At 33.3% G+C, this 19178-nt stretch overlaps 2 protein-coding genes across 4 annotated transcripts; one reads left to right on the top strand and one right to left on the bottom strand.

The window, feature by feature from the left end:
* The first annotated feature begins 7493 nt into the window (after nucleotides 1-7493).
* On the top strand, nucleotides 7494-12884 carry LOC18100572 (probable WRKY transcription factor 32). Of its 2 annotated transcripts, none has more exons than XM_024604661.2 (5): nucleotides 7494-8063; nucleotides 8131-8192; nucleotides 9014-9714; nucleotides 9839-9997; nucleotides 12286-12884. In XM_024604661.2, the coding sequence occupies exons 1-5, from the start codon at nucleotides 7784-7786 to the stop codon at nucleotides 12650-12652; spliced, it is 1569 nt and encodes a 522-aa protein (XP_024460429.2). In that variant the 5' UTR covers nucleotides 7494-7783; the 3' UTR covers nucleotides 12653-12884. The 2 variants fall into 2 exon arrangements, with proteins under 2 accessions (XP_024460429.2, XP_024460430.2); XM_024604662.2 differs by having other exon boundaries at nucleotides 7495-8063; nucleotides 8143-8192.
* Nucleotides 12885-14439: 1555 nt separating this feature from the next.
* LOC7465959 (uncharacterized) lies at nucleotides 14440-18948 on the bottom strand. 2 transcript variants are annotated; one of them, XM_002309310.4, is made up of 6 exons: nucleotides 18669-18948; nucleotides 17569-18535; nucleotides 16239-16296; nucleotides 16044-16127; nucleotides 15749-15890; nucleotides 14440-15087 (listed from the first exon to the last, which is right to left on the bottom strand). In XM_002309310.4, exons 2-6 carry the CDS (start codon nucleotides 18065-18067, stop codon nucleotides 14725-14727), a joined length of 1146 nt encoding a protein of 381 aa, XP_002309346.1. In that variant the 5' UTR covers nucleotides 18068-18535; nucleotides 18669-18948; the 3' UTR covers nucleotides 14440-14724. The 2 variants fall into 2 exon arrangements, with proteins under 2 accessions (XP_002309346.1, XP_024460537.1); XM_024604769.2 differs by having other exon boundaries at nucleotides 17569-18948.
* Between the last annotated feature and the right edge of the window lie 230 nt (nucleotides 18949-19178).

The raw sequence follows: 19178 nt of genomic DNA, 5'->3' as shown, positions 1-19178 counted from the left end.
ATTAAAAAAAAAAAAATTAGGTTTGATAAAAAAAACCCTCCACAGACTATAAGAAAAGGCCCGAACATACATTTGATGATTGGGCTCAGGCATAATACCTGAGCTCAGGGGCACCAAACACATACTTGACACCTTGTACAAGCCATGCCTGAGTCCATGAGCACCAAGGAAGTGCCTCGCGTCAGGCTTTGTGTCCATGAGCACCAAGTTTAGGTGCTATGCCCAAGCACAAAACTAGTTTTCAAATCCCATTCAAAATCAGAAAAAAGAAAAATTCAAACAATAAAAAATAATTAAAAAAATATTGATAAATCACTATCATCACAGCTCTACTGAATTTTTATATTTAAGGTTAAGACTCATTTTGAAAATCGATGTAAATTTAAAAAATAAATGATGGCGGTGTCATCGTTAATGGGAACATGTCATTCTTTCAGCTGCTATTACTTCATCTTCTTTAAGTTTGTTTGGAAATATAGTTGCGATTGTTTTTCAAAATATTTTTCTTGCTGAAATGCATCAAAATAATTTTTTTTTATTTTTTAAAAATCATTTTTTAGATCAGCACATCAAAATGATCCAAAACATAAAAAAAATAATTTTTAACAAAAAAAAATTAATTCTTTTAAAAACACGAATTCATCCGCGTTTCCAAATGCTCCCATTATTCTTCATCCTCCTCCTCACAACACATCTAGATTCAGGTATAGGCGTGGAATTATTTTTTTTTGTTTAATAATCCGAGTCACATTAGCAACAATTTTACGCTAGAGTTCAGTCACACCTACTCAATGCATTCCAAATCCATCCTCTCAATTTTCTTAAACGTGTTCCGTTCAAATTTGACATCGTCAACAACTATGAATTTAACCGGTATTTACAATTCATCCTTCTTAGGTTAATTCCAAGTAAAGCTACTTAATTTAGTTTTGTACTATATCGGTGTCAAGTGTTGTGCTATGCTATGGCAAGATTAAATCTTTTTTAACATGAAAAAAATGCTTAAAGGATAGCCATGTTTGTAAAGAAGGAAAAAAAATTCAAAACTTAGTCCCGACTGTTTTCAATAAATTTAGTTAATTTAATAATATGGTAAAAAATAATAACAATAGATAAATCGAATAAGAAAACTATCAATAATTAAATATAAAAAAGGAGTTGTCAATATCATACCCGGAAAAAAAAAAAAAAAAGCTTGTTTGAGACTCATCGTCATTTTGCTTTGGACACTTTCTCACGACCAGAAAGAACTTAGACGCTGGTTAAATAAAGTTTGCTTTTAAAAATAATATAATTATTCTACCCTACTTAAAAAATTTGAAAAGTAAAAAATGATCCTAGATGTCAGTTAAATAAATTTTTATTTTAAGGATAATTTAATTTATTTATTATGCTTTAAAAATATAAAAAGATATAGTTATTCTCGATTAATATGATAATAACTAATACAATTTTTAAAAAAATTATATTATCTTTAATAATTAGCCTATTGATTTTTATTGAGGATAGTAAATTGATATGTTCCAAATTTACAATGCAATAAGTCTGGTACTCTGTAAAACATTTAGCTATTTTAATTTTTTTCTTAATGTAAGGGTACAGTTACAAAGTTTTTGTTATGGATTAATGTATTTATTTTTCTTCTGTTTTTGTTTTTCCTAAAATGAATGTGCAGATACATACACACACACACACGAAACACATAGTTCAAAGTTTTGCAAATTAAAAAAAAAAGTTTTGCACATTAAAAACTAAAAAATAATTTTTTAATAAAAAAGAATTATACAATATATTAAAAAAGCTCAGTGTCCCTCATACTATTTAACTAAACTTAAAGCATTGTAGATTGAAACAATGTAATGGCAGCCCAACTCTTTCCATAAAGAGTTGCAAGGGTAGCGGGGGAGGGGTGAGGTTGCCTTTTCACTGAGATGCATTTGACATTGGATGAAAAGAAAACGATAAATTCAAGTTTTGGTAGGGCTGCTCTCGGCGTCAGCCAGGCCCGCGCCCCCACGTGGGGACACCTGACACTTGGGCTGCCTGCCCTTGCGCTGGGTCAGACACACGCGCCACGTGGCGCTGCAGCTGCCTTGCCCAAGGCACATAGCTAGACCCGCGCGTCACGTGGTGAGACCTGACACTTGGGCTGCCCTGCCTATGTGCTGGGTCAGACCCGACGTGGCGCTGAGGCTGGCTTGCCCTGAGCCCAGGGCTAATGGGTCCTTCGTCGGGACCCAATTTTCATGGGTCCTTTGTGACCCAATTTTCATGGGTCCTTTGTCAGGACCTGGGGCTATTGGGTCTTGGGTTTCTAAATATAATTATTTTTCTTATAAATATTATTATTTTTTATTATAGTTGAAAGTATTAATATCAAACATATTATAATTTGTGTTCTAAATATTATTAGTTCAATTGTAATACAAATGATAGTATTTATACCCCAAATAATAGTATTGTTGATATTAATACTTTAAATTATAATAAAAATCATAATATTCAGAACATAAATAATACTATTTTTAATATTAATACTTTCAATTATAACAATACAAAAATTTTGTGTTATAAATATTATTATTTTTCTTATAATTCAAAGTGTTCATATCAAAAATATTATTATTTGTGTTATAAATATTATTATTTTTATTATAACTCAAAGTATTGATATAAAAAAATATTATTATTTGTGTTATAAACATCCTTGGAATTCTTAATATAATTATTTATGTTATAAATATTATTATTTTTATTATAATTTTAAATATTCATATAAAAAATAGTATTATTTGTTTTATAAATATTATTATTTTTATTATGATTAATAGTATGAATATTAAAAATATTATCATTGTGTTATAAATATTATTATTTTTATTATAATTAATATTATTAATAAAATAATTAATAAATTTTTACAATATATTTTATAAAAATAAAAAATAAACTTGCACGTCCATCCAACTAGTTATTTCTTATAAGATCAACTTTTAATAGTGAGCGGGCATTAGAGAGTGAAAAATCTCAGCTTCAATGTAAAATAAAATAAAATGAATCATAATATTTTATCAAAATAAATGAATCAATCCCTCTTGCATGATAAAATTACTTTACACCTCATTGATCGTAGTTGACCATCATTTACATAATACATATGGTATTTCTTTTTAAGATGCATGTCTCCCTCTTTTTTCAAAATATCTAATCTCTCAGGATTCTGAAGATCTTTATTCACTTTAATGGTGATGATCATGATGTTTAACGACAAAAATGACGTCTCTTGTGGCTTATATATATATATATATATATATATATATATATATAAAGATAAGGAGTAAAATGAAAGCAAATTTTGTTTTATCAGTTTGATTATTGGTTGGTGTAATGTCGATATTGAAATTGGATTGAAGTTGAGTTTTATTTGTTTTGTTTTTATTATTTTGTTGTATCTAAAGATTTAACTTGAAAATAAGAGCATTTTGATTAAAAAAAAAAAAAAATCCATCTACTTTAATGTTAGGTTTTATGGGGGGAAAGCCCGTGTTGCTAATTTGTTAGCTTAAAATGGTGGTTGTGGTGTGTTATGGCTTGTATATTTTACTAGCGCTGGTGGAGCTGGACTGTTTTATTTTTTTAGAAAATGATGTTCCTGTATCATAAGCATATTTTAAGAAAAATAAATTAAATATGCAACTCAAATTATATACTTGATTGGAAGTTGATTTTATTTTAATTAAAAAGGCAATAATGATAGATGATTTAATTTTTTTTTAAATAATCACGATAACTTGAGAAAAAAAGTATTTTTTTCAAAAGAGGACAAACGATGTAATTCAATTCACAACACATTAAATGCGACAAGATGAAATGGGGTAAAGAATAGATCTAAAAAATTAACTCTAGTCAACCCAAATTAGCAGGAAAAACCTATAACCCCAGTAATCAAGATCAAGCTAACCCGAGATATTCCGTCAAACTCGCATTCTAGATCATGAGATCAGAATAACTCAATAGATAAAATTATAAAGCCAATTTAAAATAAAATTATCAACTCGTGTTAACTTTTCAAACTCATGACCCGAGTCATTAGACCCGAAGCACTTTATCAGAAAAAAAAAATCATGAAGCCCAATTCTCAATCAATCAAATATTGAAGGATAAAATTGAAAACAAATCAATTATACAAAATGATTCAAAACAAAATAGGGATTAAAAGAATGATGATCAAAATTGATAAAAAAATTAATAATAATTTTTTGATTGAAGGGTGAAATTGAAAAGAAAAAAACTTTAAAAAAAGGAAAAAAAATAAAAAAGGATGAGGACAAAATTGGTAAAAATAATATATCATAAATTTGGATTGAAGGATAAAATTGAAAACAAATAAAACTTAAGGGCTAAGGAAAAATTAGAAATCAAAATAATGAGGATCAAATTGAAAAACATAATACCATAAATTTGGATAGAATGATGAAATTGAAAATCAATAAAGCTTCTAAAAAAACGCAAAGAAAAAAAATTAGAAATAAAAAAAAAATTAAATTTAAATACCAACAATAAAAAGGGCAAAGCGATAATCTTCATGGGAGAAGAGTGAATAGAAAGGGGGAAAAAGGTCCACCAACAACAACTATCTCTACCACGACTAACACGTATCGTACCAACAGGATGAGAAAACCTCGATACTTCCAACGATACAGCGGAATGGTATTTTTGGTTAGTGGGAGCTACTGCAAGCACCACCCGCACACTTTTATATATATATATATATCAAATTTTTAATTAACGCTAATTTAAAAAATTTTATTTTTAAAAGTATTTTAATTGTTCGTGCTTTTGAAATGTAAGAGGATTTATTTGCCCCCCTCAATTAAATTTGTTAATGAATAACACGCCTTATAAAAAGATCTTAATATTCTCAATAACTAGTTTTAAGATTTTTGGTGTAAAGATCAAAATCACTATTATATTGTTTATGTGAATATTATTTTTTAGTGAGTGAATAATATTTTTTCAAAGTATTTTAGTTTTGGTTAATGGTTGTTTGAAAAAAAAAAAAGTAATGAGAAAGAATGGAAGGAGAAATTTATTGTGAGTTTTATTATTTCTAACTTGCTAGTTGGTGCAATGGTGATGTTGTGATTGGATTGAAATTAAATTTTATTTGTTTATGTTGATTTTGCTGTATTTGAAAATTTAACTAAAAAAAAGGGCATTTTAAGAATCAAAACACTAAATTCGTGACAGCTCGTAACTTCATTTACGAGAAATATCGAAGAACAAAGCTACTAATCTACATAAAATTACAACTATTATTAAATTATTTTTCATACTTGGGGAATTAATTAATTCATAAAGACTAATAATTTACAATGGGTCAGGCTAATGGGTGTTCTTAGGACACTTGTTAAAAATCATTTACAATATTTGTTTTGTTAAGTTTATTGTAAACACTTAAAAAATATTACTATATGAAATATTACTTATTTAATGTCTTTAATTAATATTATTGATTTTGATTCCCTTTTAATAAAAATCAATAATAAATTGAATTTAATAAATACACTCAAAATCTCAAATAAATACTCTATAAGTTTTTCCATAGACAATTACCTCTATCTAAACTTATAGAATTCAAACTAGATTATTTTGCTTGACATTACGCTGCGTATTAGATCATTTTGTAATATAAAAAATATTTAGATGTTGATAATTCTTTTTCTAGTAGAGAATCAGATAAAAAAGATAAAAAATTAAAAATTAAAAATAACAATTAAAAAAATAAGGACCAGATTGGATACAAAAATTAAACGAGATAAAATATCTAGGGATGAAATTTCAAGCAAATAAACTTCAAAAAACATTAAAAGAAAAACAAATAACAATCAAAAGAATAAGATCCAAAATTGATATAAATATAAATTGAAGGACACAATTGATTTTTGGAAGGGCTGGCACGGAATTTAAGGCCAAGGGATAGAAAAGAGAGAGGAAAAGAAAAAAAATTCATTAGAACTCAACTGTAGCTCCGCCGTGAACACGTGCCCCCTCATCGCGAAGAGGACGACGTGTCACTTCCAACGCTATCATAGATGGCGGCATTTAACTACCGAGAGGTGCCACATGTACTATCCAAAGAGTGCGAGCACCTCTCATTCGCTAACACGTATGTTGCATGTGTCAACTACTTTTATTTTTTTAATTATTTTTATATATGTCAAAAGACTTAATTACCCCTCATTCAAATAGGTCATTACAAAAAAATTGCATAAAAAAGACTTAAGTACCCCTAACTGTAAGTTTTATTCTTTTTGCTTTTAAGAGCAATGTAGTCATTTAATTGTGCTTTCAAAGTGTTAAGAGACCGAAAAGCCTTTCTTTCTAATTTTAAATTTTAATGGTATGTAAGTCATTACACTATATATTTAAAATAGAAAAAAATTATTTGTCTCTGATCAATATGATAATAACGAATGAATCCCATGAAAAGATCTTTTTACACTTAAGACGAAGTTGTATGAGTTTTTTTGACGATGATAAAATAATAATTTTATTATTGCAATCTATAGTAAACAGTGTGAAGTTTCACTACTAATTAATAAAAAAAAAATTAACACCAATAAAATAATTATTAATGCTTCAAATCAACTTATACTTTTCTTTTTAGCCATAGCATTTATTATAATAATTTAAAAATACTGCTATGTAAAATAACACATATCCAATATCTATAATCTTTTATTATTTTTATTATTATTATTATTATTATCCAATAATAAATGAATTTGAATAATGTTTAATGATTACCCAAATTGTAATAGTTATTTTTTACTATATATATATATATATATATATATATATATATATATATATATATATATAAAACTCCGTTTTCCATTTAGCACTTCCTGAAAAAGCAATTGATGTTTCAATAAGATCTTACATGTTTGTTGCAAATATTTTCCAAAAAACTAGAATGTCTCATCTTGTTGGAGTACCATCATGCTTCCTACATTCCAGCCAACACATGCGATATTTCTTCTCTTCCCCCACCATTAATGAATGTACCACCGCATGCCTAGTTCCTATGATTATTTAAAAGCAATCATACTTCATTCTCATCTGGTCAGTCTATATTATTTTTTTTTTTTTTAGTTTAACATGACTGTCCGAACCAGTTTTCACACACCTCGATTAATTTCACGGGCCCTGAAGTTAACGATCATGTAAGTCTCCAGCAGCCATCATATGAGCAGCCACAAGGCTCGAACTTGAGATCACAGAGGAAGCAAACCTTTTAATCCCAAGCTTTTATTACTGGACCATCACCTAGATGATCCAATATTATTATTGATTCGGCATATCCTAAGCTTCTTCTTTTTTTTCTTTTCAAAAATTCAATTCAAATAATAATAAATACATATCCTTGAGATGTTTTGTAGTGTCCACCATATCCTATAATTTATAATTTACTCCTGTGTGCTATGACTCTGTGCATGTAGGAATTAAAGATGCGAGGCAAAAAACGGCCACCTGCGCCGTTAAGCGAACCCGCGAGTCACGATCACCTAAACAAACGGAGAAATGAACGGCGTTGGTTCCCAACACTCACGTCACGTACTCAAAAAACCACGAGTCAATTCTAGTCAAAGACACAGATACCCTCACTGGAAAAGCAAAGCATAGCATCTAAAAAGCCGATTAATCGGTTTCGGTTTTCCATTTCGGTACAGTGTATAAAGGGCAGTTGTAACTGTTTTCGAACTTCACTCAAGTGGCCATGGCAGGGAGTGAGAGCTTCGAAGCTCTCGAAGTGCAAAATAATGAACAGAAACGACAAGGAAATGAACAAAACAACGGTAATTTTGTAGAAGAAGAGGAATTAGAAGGCGATTATATTGAGGAGGAGGAGGAGAGTCAACTCAGTGAGTTGCAGCAACTTGTCGAGTTGCCGAGTTCGCAGGTGGAGGAGGAGATGAGGGATGGGCAAGTGGAAACCCTAACGGTGGTGCCGTCTTCTTCCACGGCGATACTATCGAAGGAGAATGATCAGCATGTAGGTAGGTTTTTTCTTTATTAATTTTTTTTTGTTTGTGTGTGTTTTTTTTTTTTTTTGAATTTCTGTAGATGATCTGGCAGGTTTGAAAGGAAATTCAGCATTGAAAACGCACGTGGAAGCTGAATTCAAGGTTAGGCGTGCAAGATAATTTATTTATTTATTCCCCTTTCTTTTGTGAACATTTTTTAACAATTTGTGATACTTTAATTATTTCTATATGCATGTAACTAACGCGTAGTCTTCAAAATTTGTCTGTATAAATAGAATTTTTTGAGAACTGGTGTGTAATTTGTTGTTACTGATGGAAAGTTTTAGTTCTAGGATTTAAGGAGATGATGAAGTAATTTGTTCTGAGGGTTTAGGTTTTATCACTAGAAGTTATTGATTGTCAGTGAAAACTTTTAAAACTGGAAGGAGAGACTCAACTTAAGCATCAATAAGGAAATTTCAATGATTTTGATTTTGAGTATAACCTGAAAGTTTATATGCCATTGACAGAGAGTTTGATTTCTGGGTCTTGTGGTTGTCTCTGAAATCAGAAGGGGTGAAGACTTTGTCAGTTAGTAAATTCTGTGATGAATTTCAACTTGGTTTCTGACCCGAGTGATCAGAACCAACACTCTCAATGTGATATACAAATTTCTTCGTTTCACATTACTTGGTAGTTTTCTTTTTTATGTTTTTGCCTGCTGACAAGGTTTAGAACAAATTTCAAATATGTTGGATCATATATAAAACAATGTTTCTGAGGCATGGACCAACCTCACAAATCACAATATGTCAGTGAGAGCACTTTATGCCTTTCCTCAAATTTCTCGATGTACACTCTAGTGAACTTCCCATTTGCATGAACATTATATCATATTCACAAACTTTTACCTGCTTAGTACAATTTAAGTCTGTCAAATCTATGATTTTTTTAGTTGTGCATTTTCTTTCTTTTTTTCATAGGAGCAAGTAGGCTTGTCGCACCAGGAAGTTCTGGGAAGCGTAACAGCCCAGAGTGCTAAAGCCCAGACCCAAAATCAGCTTCCACCTTCTGCATGTCCAACTTCCTCGTCAGAACTGTCACTAACTTCTGTTACACAACCTATATCATCTGCTCCAAGTCCAACTCCACCAGAAAAAAGATTGTCTCCCCCAGAGGTTAAGAATGCATGTATACCAGAAGCAGGGCACCAAAGTTCTGCCAAGCTTAAGGCTCTCCATGTTCCTGTAGCAAGGACATCAATTCCAGATGGGTACAACTGGCGGAAATATGGTCAGAAGCAAGTGAAGAGCCCTAAAGGTTCTCGAAGTTATTACAAGTGTACTTATTCTGACTGCTGTGCTAAAAAGATCGAATGTTCTGATCACTCAGGCCGTGTGATAGAGATTGTTAATAAAGGAATGCACAGTCATCCACCTCGGAAGAATAACAGCACTAGGGAAAGTAGGAGTGGATTATCTGTTGGGCCTATTTTGCAGACTACTGTAACTGAGCGTACTGTCAGAATGCTCAAGGATTCAGAACCAGTCACATTGTCAATAGAACCTGCACAAGAAACACCGACAGTTTCTGAAAGAAAACGACAGAGTTCAAGCAGCTCGGATGAGAACAAGGAAACTCAAATCAAAGAGGAGGATGTCGGTGAACCTGAGCCAAAACGAAGGCAAGTTTTCCCATCAATTTGGTTTCCACAAATTTTATTTCTTAGTGATGTTAGCACTTCTCACTGTTCTTCTGTAAAGGCACTGTTGGAGATTTAATATTTTTTTTTGCTCATTTCTGACCAGATTGAAGAAGGGAAACTTAGAGTGTTCAAAGGCTGCTTTAAAACCCGGAAAAAAAACTAAATTTGTCGTGCATGCAGCAGGTGACGTGGGGATCTCAGGTGATGGATATAGATGGCGCAAGTATGGACAGAAGATGGTGAAGGGAAATCCCCATCCCAGGTTCATGTTTATTTCTTGTTTTTTCTGTGTATTTGTAACAATTTTGATTTAATAAATCAATAAGATGTTATCATATGACAATGGTACATAAAATACAGTATGATTTTGAATTGCAAAGCTTCAGTTTGTTATCTGTTCTTATAAAATGCAGTGTGGTTTTGACTTGCAAAGTTTTAGTTTGTTATCCATTCTTGTTTTTTGCAATGCTCACACTATTAGCTGCTCGGTTGGTTTGATTACATGTTGAACCTTGATAATATCCCTACCATTTTGTTCTTAGCTATCAGACATTTTCATGGACAACATGTGGAAAATTCTAGGTGGCATAAATGTTGAAGTGCTTTTAGATTTGGCAGGAGTGAAATTATTTTCCAACCTATAAATGACTGAAGCACTTATGGCCTACAGGGTGTTTCTCGTAAATCATGTTCTCTAGATCTGTATCCGTGCTAGTTACTCCTTGTAACATGACTGGAGCACTTATAATACAAAACAACCAAATGAAGTTGGTAGGGCGTTTTCCACATTTATTTCAATATGGTTGTAAATAAGGAATTTGGGATTTGTGTTATATTCTGCATCCCTGCCACCCTGATGGATATCATTGTGCAAATGACATGTTGAGACAGTGCAGCAATTGCCTCTTAAGTTTTGGTGATTCTTTTGCTTCTTCCTTTTTTCTTCCTTTTCTTTTCTCAATGGGGTAGGAGGAACGAGCACTAGGGGAGCCTGAAGTTTGCTGGGACTTGAGGATTGGAAGTAGCTTGAGGTCTCTCTCTTGATTATCCGCCGAGTAAAGGGCAGTGGAACTGTATTATGAGCCACTTTCAAATGCTAAATTTTGAGGTGAACTTGATTATTTTCAGGAGCTTGAAAGGTGGGGGGTTGCTTGAAAAGAGAGGGATAAAACTTAAAATGTGTTTTTGAAGGTGTGCTTTGTGTGAACAGCTGTTTTTCTGAGTTCTGATTGTGGATAGTCAGATTAAGGCATGGCAGACTCTCATGAGGCACTGCTGTTAGTGTAATGTGGTGGTGACTTGGTTCATTTGGTACTGTCATAATGATAAGCCATCAGAGTTCTGACAGCTCGGCTTCCTTTTGTGGAGATTGCTAAGATTTGTGCTTTACCTATTCCAGAGCTGGCATGGAAGCTTCAGATGGAACAGTATTCTAATACGGGTAAATTACAATAACCCACCTAGGTATCATGAAATTACACGAACCACCCAAAAGTTTGAAGATTTGACAGAAACTCCCTATTATACCCAAAATACCCTTAGTTACTATTTAGAAAGAACAATAGTTGAGGTAAAGGAGTAACTAATGCTTGATGATTCAAAGGGGTGGAGTTGACTTATTCATATTCATGCACTTATGTTTGCACCGTGTATTGTTCCATTTTGTGCAGGCATGTCACTGTTTTCATACTTTGTAAGCACATTCATTCTTGGAAGAAAAAAACTTGGATGTATTTCAGCCCACTCAATCCCTTCTTTACAAGATGATAGCATCTTTAGCTTTCTCAAATAACAACTCTATAAGTTGGTTTTTGGTCAATGCATGTGGTCTCAGCTATCATTTCATGTAAATGCTAGAGGCGCTTTGTATTGAACTGTTCCAAGAGTCTCAGTTGAGAAAACTCTGAAGGTACTTATTTTTAGTATAAAATAGATGGTATTTCATATTTGGAAGAATAAAAAAAACCTAATACCTATTCTGGCAACTGATGTCATTTCAGGGCCATGGTTGTTTCTATGAGAAAATTCAAGCACTAATCTTGCACGTTGACTCAAGTTGGTTTATCAATCAATAACCAGACCAGGACTTGTATACTTGATGGGATTGAAGTTTAACTCTTAACCCCACAACTGCATGTCTTGCAAAGCATGCCATGTGAGTGACTTGTAAAGTAGGGAAACTGCCAGATAGAAACTGGTCCTGTGCTTACTTCCTCTAGATCGTCACTTGTCTATGCCTATTGATATACTTTTGAGTTAGATCCCTGAAAACCACCTTGCTGAACGGGCTTTACAACATTGCTTTTGCATGCGATATCTGTCCCTCTGTATTTAAATGACTCTTTAGAGCCGATGATTTAAACTCCATGATCAAGGATTTTTATTGAATCTCAACCTCATTAAATTGAGGGAGTGACTTCCAGAAAAATATCCAGCTCAAAAGCCTTACATGATGCATTTCCTTCGGCAATCCGAGTTGTAACTTCAAAATATAAACTGGCTCCTGTATTGAATCATACTTCTGATTTATTGCTTGAATGAATTTTACAGGAACTATTATCGATGCACTTCTGCTGGATGTCCTGTCCGAAAGCACATTGAAACAGCAGTAGATAACACGAACGCTGTCATTATAACATATAAGGGAGTACATGACCATGACATGCCTGTACCGAAGAAGCGACATGGCCCACCAAGTGCTCCGCCTGCTGCTGCTGCTGCTGCTCCTGCGTCCTTGAGCAGCTTGCCAATTAAGAAAACCGATACATTGCAAAACCAAGTTGCTTCAACCCAGTGGTCGGTGGGCAAAGAAGGCGAATTAACTGGTGAAACCCTTGATCTCGGGGGTGAGAAGGAGGCGGCGATAGAATCAGCTCGGACGCTTCTGAGCATTGGGTTTGAAATCAAACCTTGCTGAAAAGCTGAAAAGATCCTTTCTGTCTAGGTTACAGTATAAAGATTACCAGTGGGCTGTCCTCATTTATATGAAAATCATGTAGCTTTCTTTCAATGTAAATTATCAGGTTTGAGGATGTCTTTTCGTTTTTTTCTTCTACTTCAGTATTTCAGCTGTATATTTGGTGTTGTACACCGTCCCGACTCTGAAACAGCCTAATAGGAGTGGAAAACGGAGAATTTGTTGGCATCCACTTTTCCTTGTCTTGATTGAGACCCATTTCAATATCTCCATATCTGGAGCAGCTTTCTCATTTTTTCTGCGGGTAGACATCGGATAATTAAGACAGGTAGACAGCTTTCTCACTTAGTTTTGATGTACAAAAACTAGCCTGCAGATAGTCTGAAAGAAAACTGCATTTGTAGAAAAAAGTGGACAGCTAATATCTGATGCTTGCAAAGAAGATGGCAACAGCCCAGTGCCTCCAGAATATACACGTACAAGAGTGGAGGAGAACTTCAAGGATTTGCAAGACCAGGCATCCATCAATTATTGTCTCAGTTCTCCTCCTCCCCAGATCGCTAGGATCATATAAAATGATCTGGGGCAAGGAAGATCTCCCAAGTCGGTGTATCCACCAGTCATTATTTTATTTTATTTAATTCAAATCCTGAAACAGGCATACCCTACAAGCATGTCTTGCCCTAAGGGGACATCAAATTGTCTCCACTGATGAGCTGAGAGATTTGAGCTGTCATGCAACTTCTGAGGCTGTCCACCCGGAAGATCATGAGCATGAAGTAAGTGCTGGGGTAGCTTTTTTTAAAAAAAAATTATAAAAAATATTTTTAATGAAAGTTGATTTGATAAAATATTTTTAGTTAAAATTATGGTTTGAATAAAAAGTAGTTTAATGTATTTAGTTAAAAATATTTTTTAAATTAAGGTCTGATTATAAAATGATTAAAAAATATATATTAATATTGATGGTTTTTTATTAAAATATTGTAGATTTAATTATTATTATATTATGAAATAAATAATACTTTATGAAAAAATATTATTATTATCCTATTAAACTATTTGCAGTTTCATCACGTACAAAATCCATATGAAAAAGTCTATGGTATCCATTGCTTTCTAAGCATGCAACAATATCAGCTAAAAATCATTAGGAACAAAATTGAAAATACAATCAAATTCTATAAATGCTATATCATCATGTGATCTCCTTTTATAAATATTACATTATCATATGATCTTCTTCTAATGTAATTATGTAGTGTCATTGATATCATTATAATCTAAACTTGTGTTTTGTATGGATAAACGAATATATTTTGTAAAATCTTCACCTTTGTTTTCATGCTTCAAAGAACATTCTATCACATTATGTTATGGTGATTATGAACGATTAAATACTTCATTCTAATTTCTTGATTATCCATGATATTTAAAATCTTATAAGTGATACCTTTCATCTTTATATTAATCTAAATATTCATACTTATTAGGATATCCATCATCAACCAAATAATATTTACCTATCATTCAATTAGATTAGAAAATTTTATATTATTATTACCAATAGCCTAAAAAAAATACATATACATTACCTTTCTATCCTGCCCATTTATAAGCAATCATTATATTTTATATTTTATGTTGGTACAATTTTTTTTTTAATAAATAAAATTTGATTTTCGATGTATGCGATCAATTACAACAATACAATTCTCCTACAAATTACGTTTCCTCTCTTTTTCACAGAACTGATAAATGGTAAACTCTGCTTCCTAATGTCCAAGTTGGGTTCAAAAGATGATTCTGATTACTGGCTATTTCAACTGTACAAAAAATCAACATTAATTTTTCAAGGCTCGCTCGAACAGGCCCCATCTACAGTCCATTCATCTGTTGATTTAATTCGTTTTTAGTAATCTACAATCTAGGAATCCGTAATATGCATAAGAATTCATTAAAATTTATACAAAAAAAAAAAAAACCATATTCATTGCTACCCGAAGAACAGCTGAGAATCAGTTACTACGGTAAACTGATGACTGAACATGGTGTTCCAAGTGCCACCTCCATCATTCCGAGGAGAAACTCAATTCATCAATAGATATGGATATTTTGGATTCCATGATGTCATCGGTTTTTACATCTTCAGACTTGATGCCATTTTCTTCTTTCCCTTCTGCTGCATCTATACACTCCTGGAATCTGAAGCAACTAATGAGGTGATCGTTTGTTACCCCTGCTACCTGCATGAACGAGTAGATGACTGTGGGCCCCACAGAGCGGAACCCTCTTCTTACAAGGTCCTTGCTTATCGCATCTGCTTTGGGAGTTTTCGCAGGGACCTGTCGAGGATACCGGAATCTGCTAACTATAGGCTTGTAGTTCACAAAGCTCCAAATATACTTGTCAAATGACCCAAACTCATCAATGACCTGGCATCAACAAAACCTGTAAAAAGTTAATTGCAAATGATAATCATGGCAAATATATGGAGTAAGTAATCATGGCTGACTTCATTAACAAAGTTAAAGGGGTTAAAGACTGGAAGTCATCAAGTCAGATAAATCATTTGTAAGTTACCAACCAAGCAAGCTGGCATCTTGAAGAAAAGGAATAATTAGGTTGCATGAGCAACTCCTGAGATAAGATAAAGTTATCAAGGTCAAGCTGTTTGGTTGTAATAGTATAGTTTGTCCTATATGGTTCATGCAAATTGCAGGGGAAACCAGGACCACCACTCAACTACTTTTCACCAAACCAAACTGGTCGAGTAATCATTAAGCTCACATTATGTGCCATTTAATACTTTCACAAATAAGAGAACATCATGAGCGGTCCCCATTAGGACTGCACTGATCTAATTAAGGCAATCAGCACTAGGATATTGAAGCACAAAACGAGCTCTACCAGTTATGATTTTTAACACTCATCTAAACTCAGGGTAACGTCAAAAACCAGGATTAAATTTGGCTTTACTTGGATGGCCAGGCTACTCTTTCTATCTTCCACATTTAAGCACAATTTACAGTGTCCTATGTAAACACATCTTTCTGCTATTCAGAATAAATCAATGCTTAAAAAATGAGAATCTACCTTGGATATTTGGCGAGCATTCTCAATGATAGCACGGAGCTTAAGCTCTGATAACAGGGAAGCTGCGGTGCTTCCAGGTGCTATGATCTTCTTCTCATTAAATTTTGAGACTGCAATTGGATCAAAATCTGCAAAAACTTCCCTGCAAATAAAAGTTTTTTATAAACTCTATCTAGCAATACAATTCAGATAAGGAGGAGACTGCAACTAAAAGGACAAATGATGTGGATGGTCAGAGTTCATCGATGAGCATGTTGGTTGTTGAAACATATAGGAACTTGGATAGGCAAAGTACCTAAACATGTGCCTTTTACTTAGAATAGCAGGCCAGGTAAGTTCAGCCAAAGCACCTGAAAGGACAAGAAGCTCAAACAACTTCCTGCATGCGGACAAAAGTAGCAAGCAAATAACAGTTAAAACAGATCATCATACCAGGAACGACAGATCTTTTAACAAGCAGACAGATGCGAACAATATTGCAATTACATACCTGTCATCATGTACTGGGAGTCCCCATTCTTCATCATGGAAAGCGGTATAACATGGATCTGGTTTCAATATGAAAACCAGTCAGCAATTAAATCCAAAATAAGCATGGCTAAAGCATGTGGACAATGCTATATAGCAAATCGACATGCTTAAGTAACACATGACACAACAATTCCTAAGTGACATTTATATGCTTTGATTATTACCTCCATCAAACATGAAATTGAATCCAGTCAATATTTACAAAAGGCAAGTGCACAATGTCTTTCATTTTTTTGCAGAAATGATACAAGAAAGCAATTTCAATTTAACAGACTTGTGCATTCCTTTCTAACACCAACGTAAGTAAAAACATTGGATGAGGCATATTATACAACAGCAAGGAAAAGAGAATGAAAAACTGCATAATTTCATTATTTAATCAAAATATTTACTCTTAAGACACAAAACGGAAAGCACAAACATACAGCAAGTATCCATGTTTGTGGAAAAAATTCCAAAAATCAGAAAAAGTATATGCTCCACTTTATCTACTATTAAATAGTTATGGTTGAAAGGAAAAAAGCTTGCAAATCTAAACCAGACAGTCCAAGTCAATAAATCAGCATGATGGAAAGTAAAAATGCCTACCTATGGAGCTATAGCCTGATAGTTACATCAAATTCTTAAAATCTACTACAAAGAGCACTTGGCAAGCTTTACAAATTAGGAGTAGCATCAAATTATATTTGTTATATTAACACAACACTTGTTTAGAACAATCCACAAATAAATCAAGCCCAGTTTTCGGCTGGTTTAACTCAGTTCTTTAGCAATTATAATTGACCTCCAGTTAATAAAATGAGGTTCAACTTGGTAATTGAACCAACTTTTATGAGGTTTGATTCCAAGTAGAAATCATGGTTAACTGAATGTCTGAACCAAGTTTCAGAAACAACATTTGAGTGAAGCAGCAGAAAGCAGGGCGGCATCATCTATTCAACCAAAACCATCACATATCATATAAATGTCTCGCCTTGCAATGCAACTCCATATAAGCACTACGAATAGCACTAACTATAGCACTTCCAAAATACGTTTCATTTTGGTGCTGGGAACTTAAAAGGTATGTAAAACATAACTTCCAAAATAAACTACCCAAACCTATTCCACATTCATAGCATTAAACTCAAACGAGATCTCTGGTAAATTTTTTATATGGTTCAGAAAGACAAACTGATAACAGTTAATATATACAGTATGCAAGGCTCTACATATTATCAGTGTCACAATTCAACTGTATCTTTCATTAAAAAAAGGAAAAAAATTAAATCAAAGAAGTGAGAACATACCAGTATTTGGTGTCACCCAGGCACAACTTTTCTTGGACTGTGAACCATCAGAAGAAGGTAGAGATTCTAAACCCCCATCAGAAACAACACTTCTTGGCTTTGAAACATACTGCTTCCTTCTAGTCCCTACATTATTTGACCGAATCAACCTCCCAGTAGATGCTCGGCTATGAAATGAATCAGTGGAGGCATCGGATGAACAAGAAGCATTTAGTGACAAATTCGAATGCAACAACTGTTCATGGCGGCGAAGCACTGAAGAAAAATTGCCAGAAAGTGATTTGGGGGATAAATTACCGACAGTGGGCACCGTAAGGACTTTCTTCTCTTCCCCTAATTTAGCCTCCTCAGGCGATTTCCCATCCTTTCTTAATTGCTTTGAGGCAGGTTTCCGAGCACTCGTCAATGGCCCTGCCTTAGTGTTTCCAGTAGGTCCTAACACAGGCCTAGCCTCAGAGTCAGCCACATTCATTGACCTCACTCTTGGAGCTCCTGACATTGTCCAAACCAACTTCAATTTGACACTGTTTTTCAAGAGATCTTCACCTTGTTTGCCTCAAAGCCACCCGAGATTTCCAAATTTATCAAGCTTCCCTCAAATCCTCCTCAAATTAAACAAAATCACCAGAAACCCACCAAGAGAATTCACTAAGACCCCATTTTGCAAAATAACTGAAGCTCCAACCAGCACAAAACGCTTGAATATCACAAACCCATTACAGTTATCCACCTCCAGTACCCACATTCACCAGCCAAACCCTGAAGCTCCCAAAAAATAGCTTACCTTTTCAACAAATTTACACTTCAACCACCACTAGGGCTCACTCCACTGAACCTCAAATAAAAACACAAAAATCCCTTAACTTTTCCCCTCAAATCAGCCCCAAAAACTCACTTTTAAAAGCAACCCACTTCAAAACACACCAAAATAACTTCAACTATTCATCAAAGACAGGATTTTTATACACTACAACAAGAAAAAAAATCACAGTAAACTACATAAGGCCCTCCATTGTATATTCAAAATACGCCTCGAAACACAATGATTCCATTCTGCATTGTTAAAAACGAGATGGAAAGAGAGAGAAAGGTACTGTTACCTCCTTAAAAAAGGTAAGGTTTTTGAACTGTGTCGTTTCAGTCAATCCAACACCACCACATGGTAAATAAAGCTGACACATTTCTCTACACTACTTGGAATTTTCATTTTTTTTTTTTTTGTGTTGTTTTTTCTTGAGAAAAATGGAAGGGAAAATTGCAGAGAAAATGTGATCTATTATGGAAGAGAATTGAAGTCTCTCTATTTCTAGAGATAGAAAGTGAGAGCGAATGAGTGAGTGAGAGAGAGAGAGAAGATTGGGGTTCTTGGTTGAGTGAGGGAGTGATGTTGACTGGGACAGTCGGTTTAGAGCTGTAATTTACTTGCTGTCTCCGGTTTTTATCTTATGCTTTTCTTGTGTCTCACACTAGATTAAAAAAAAAAATGAAAAGGTTGTCAAAGATCACAATTGTTCATTCAATTGATTTTATATATATATATATATATATATATATATATATATATATATATATATATATAATTTATTTTATTTTATTTTTTATATTATTCA

This window comes from Populus trichocarpa, chromosome 6 (assembly GCF_000002775.5).
Source record: "Populus trichocarpa isolate Nisqually-1 chromosome 6, P.trichocarpa_v4.1, whole genome shotgun sequence".
In the NCBI taxonomy this organism is placed as follows: domain Eukaryota; kingdom Viridiplantae; phylum Streptophyta; class Magnoliopsida; order Malpighiales; family Salicaceae; genus Populus; species Populus trichocarpa.
Note: the sequence above shows the minus strand (reverse complement) of the source record. Positions and strands in the feature narration are given on the sequence as shown.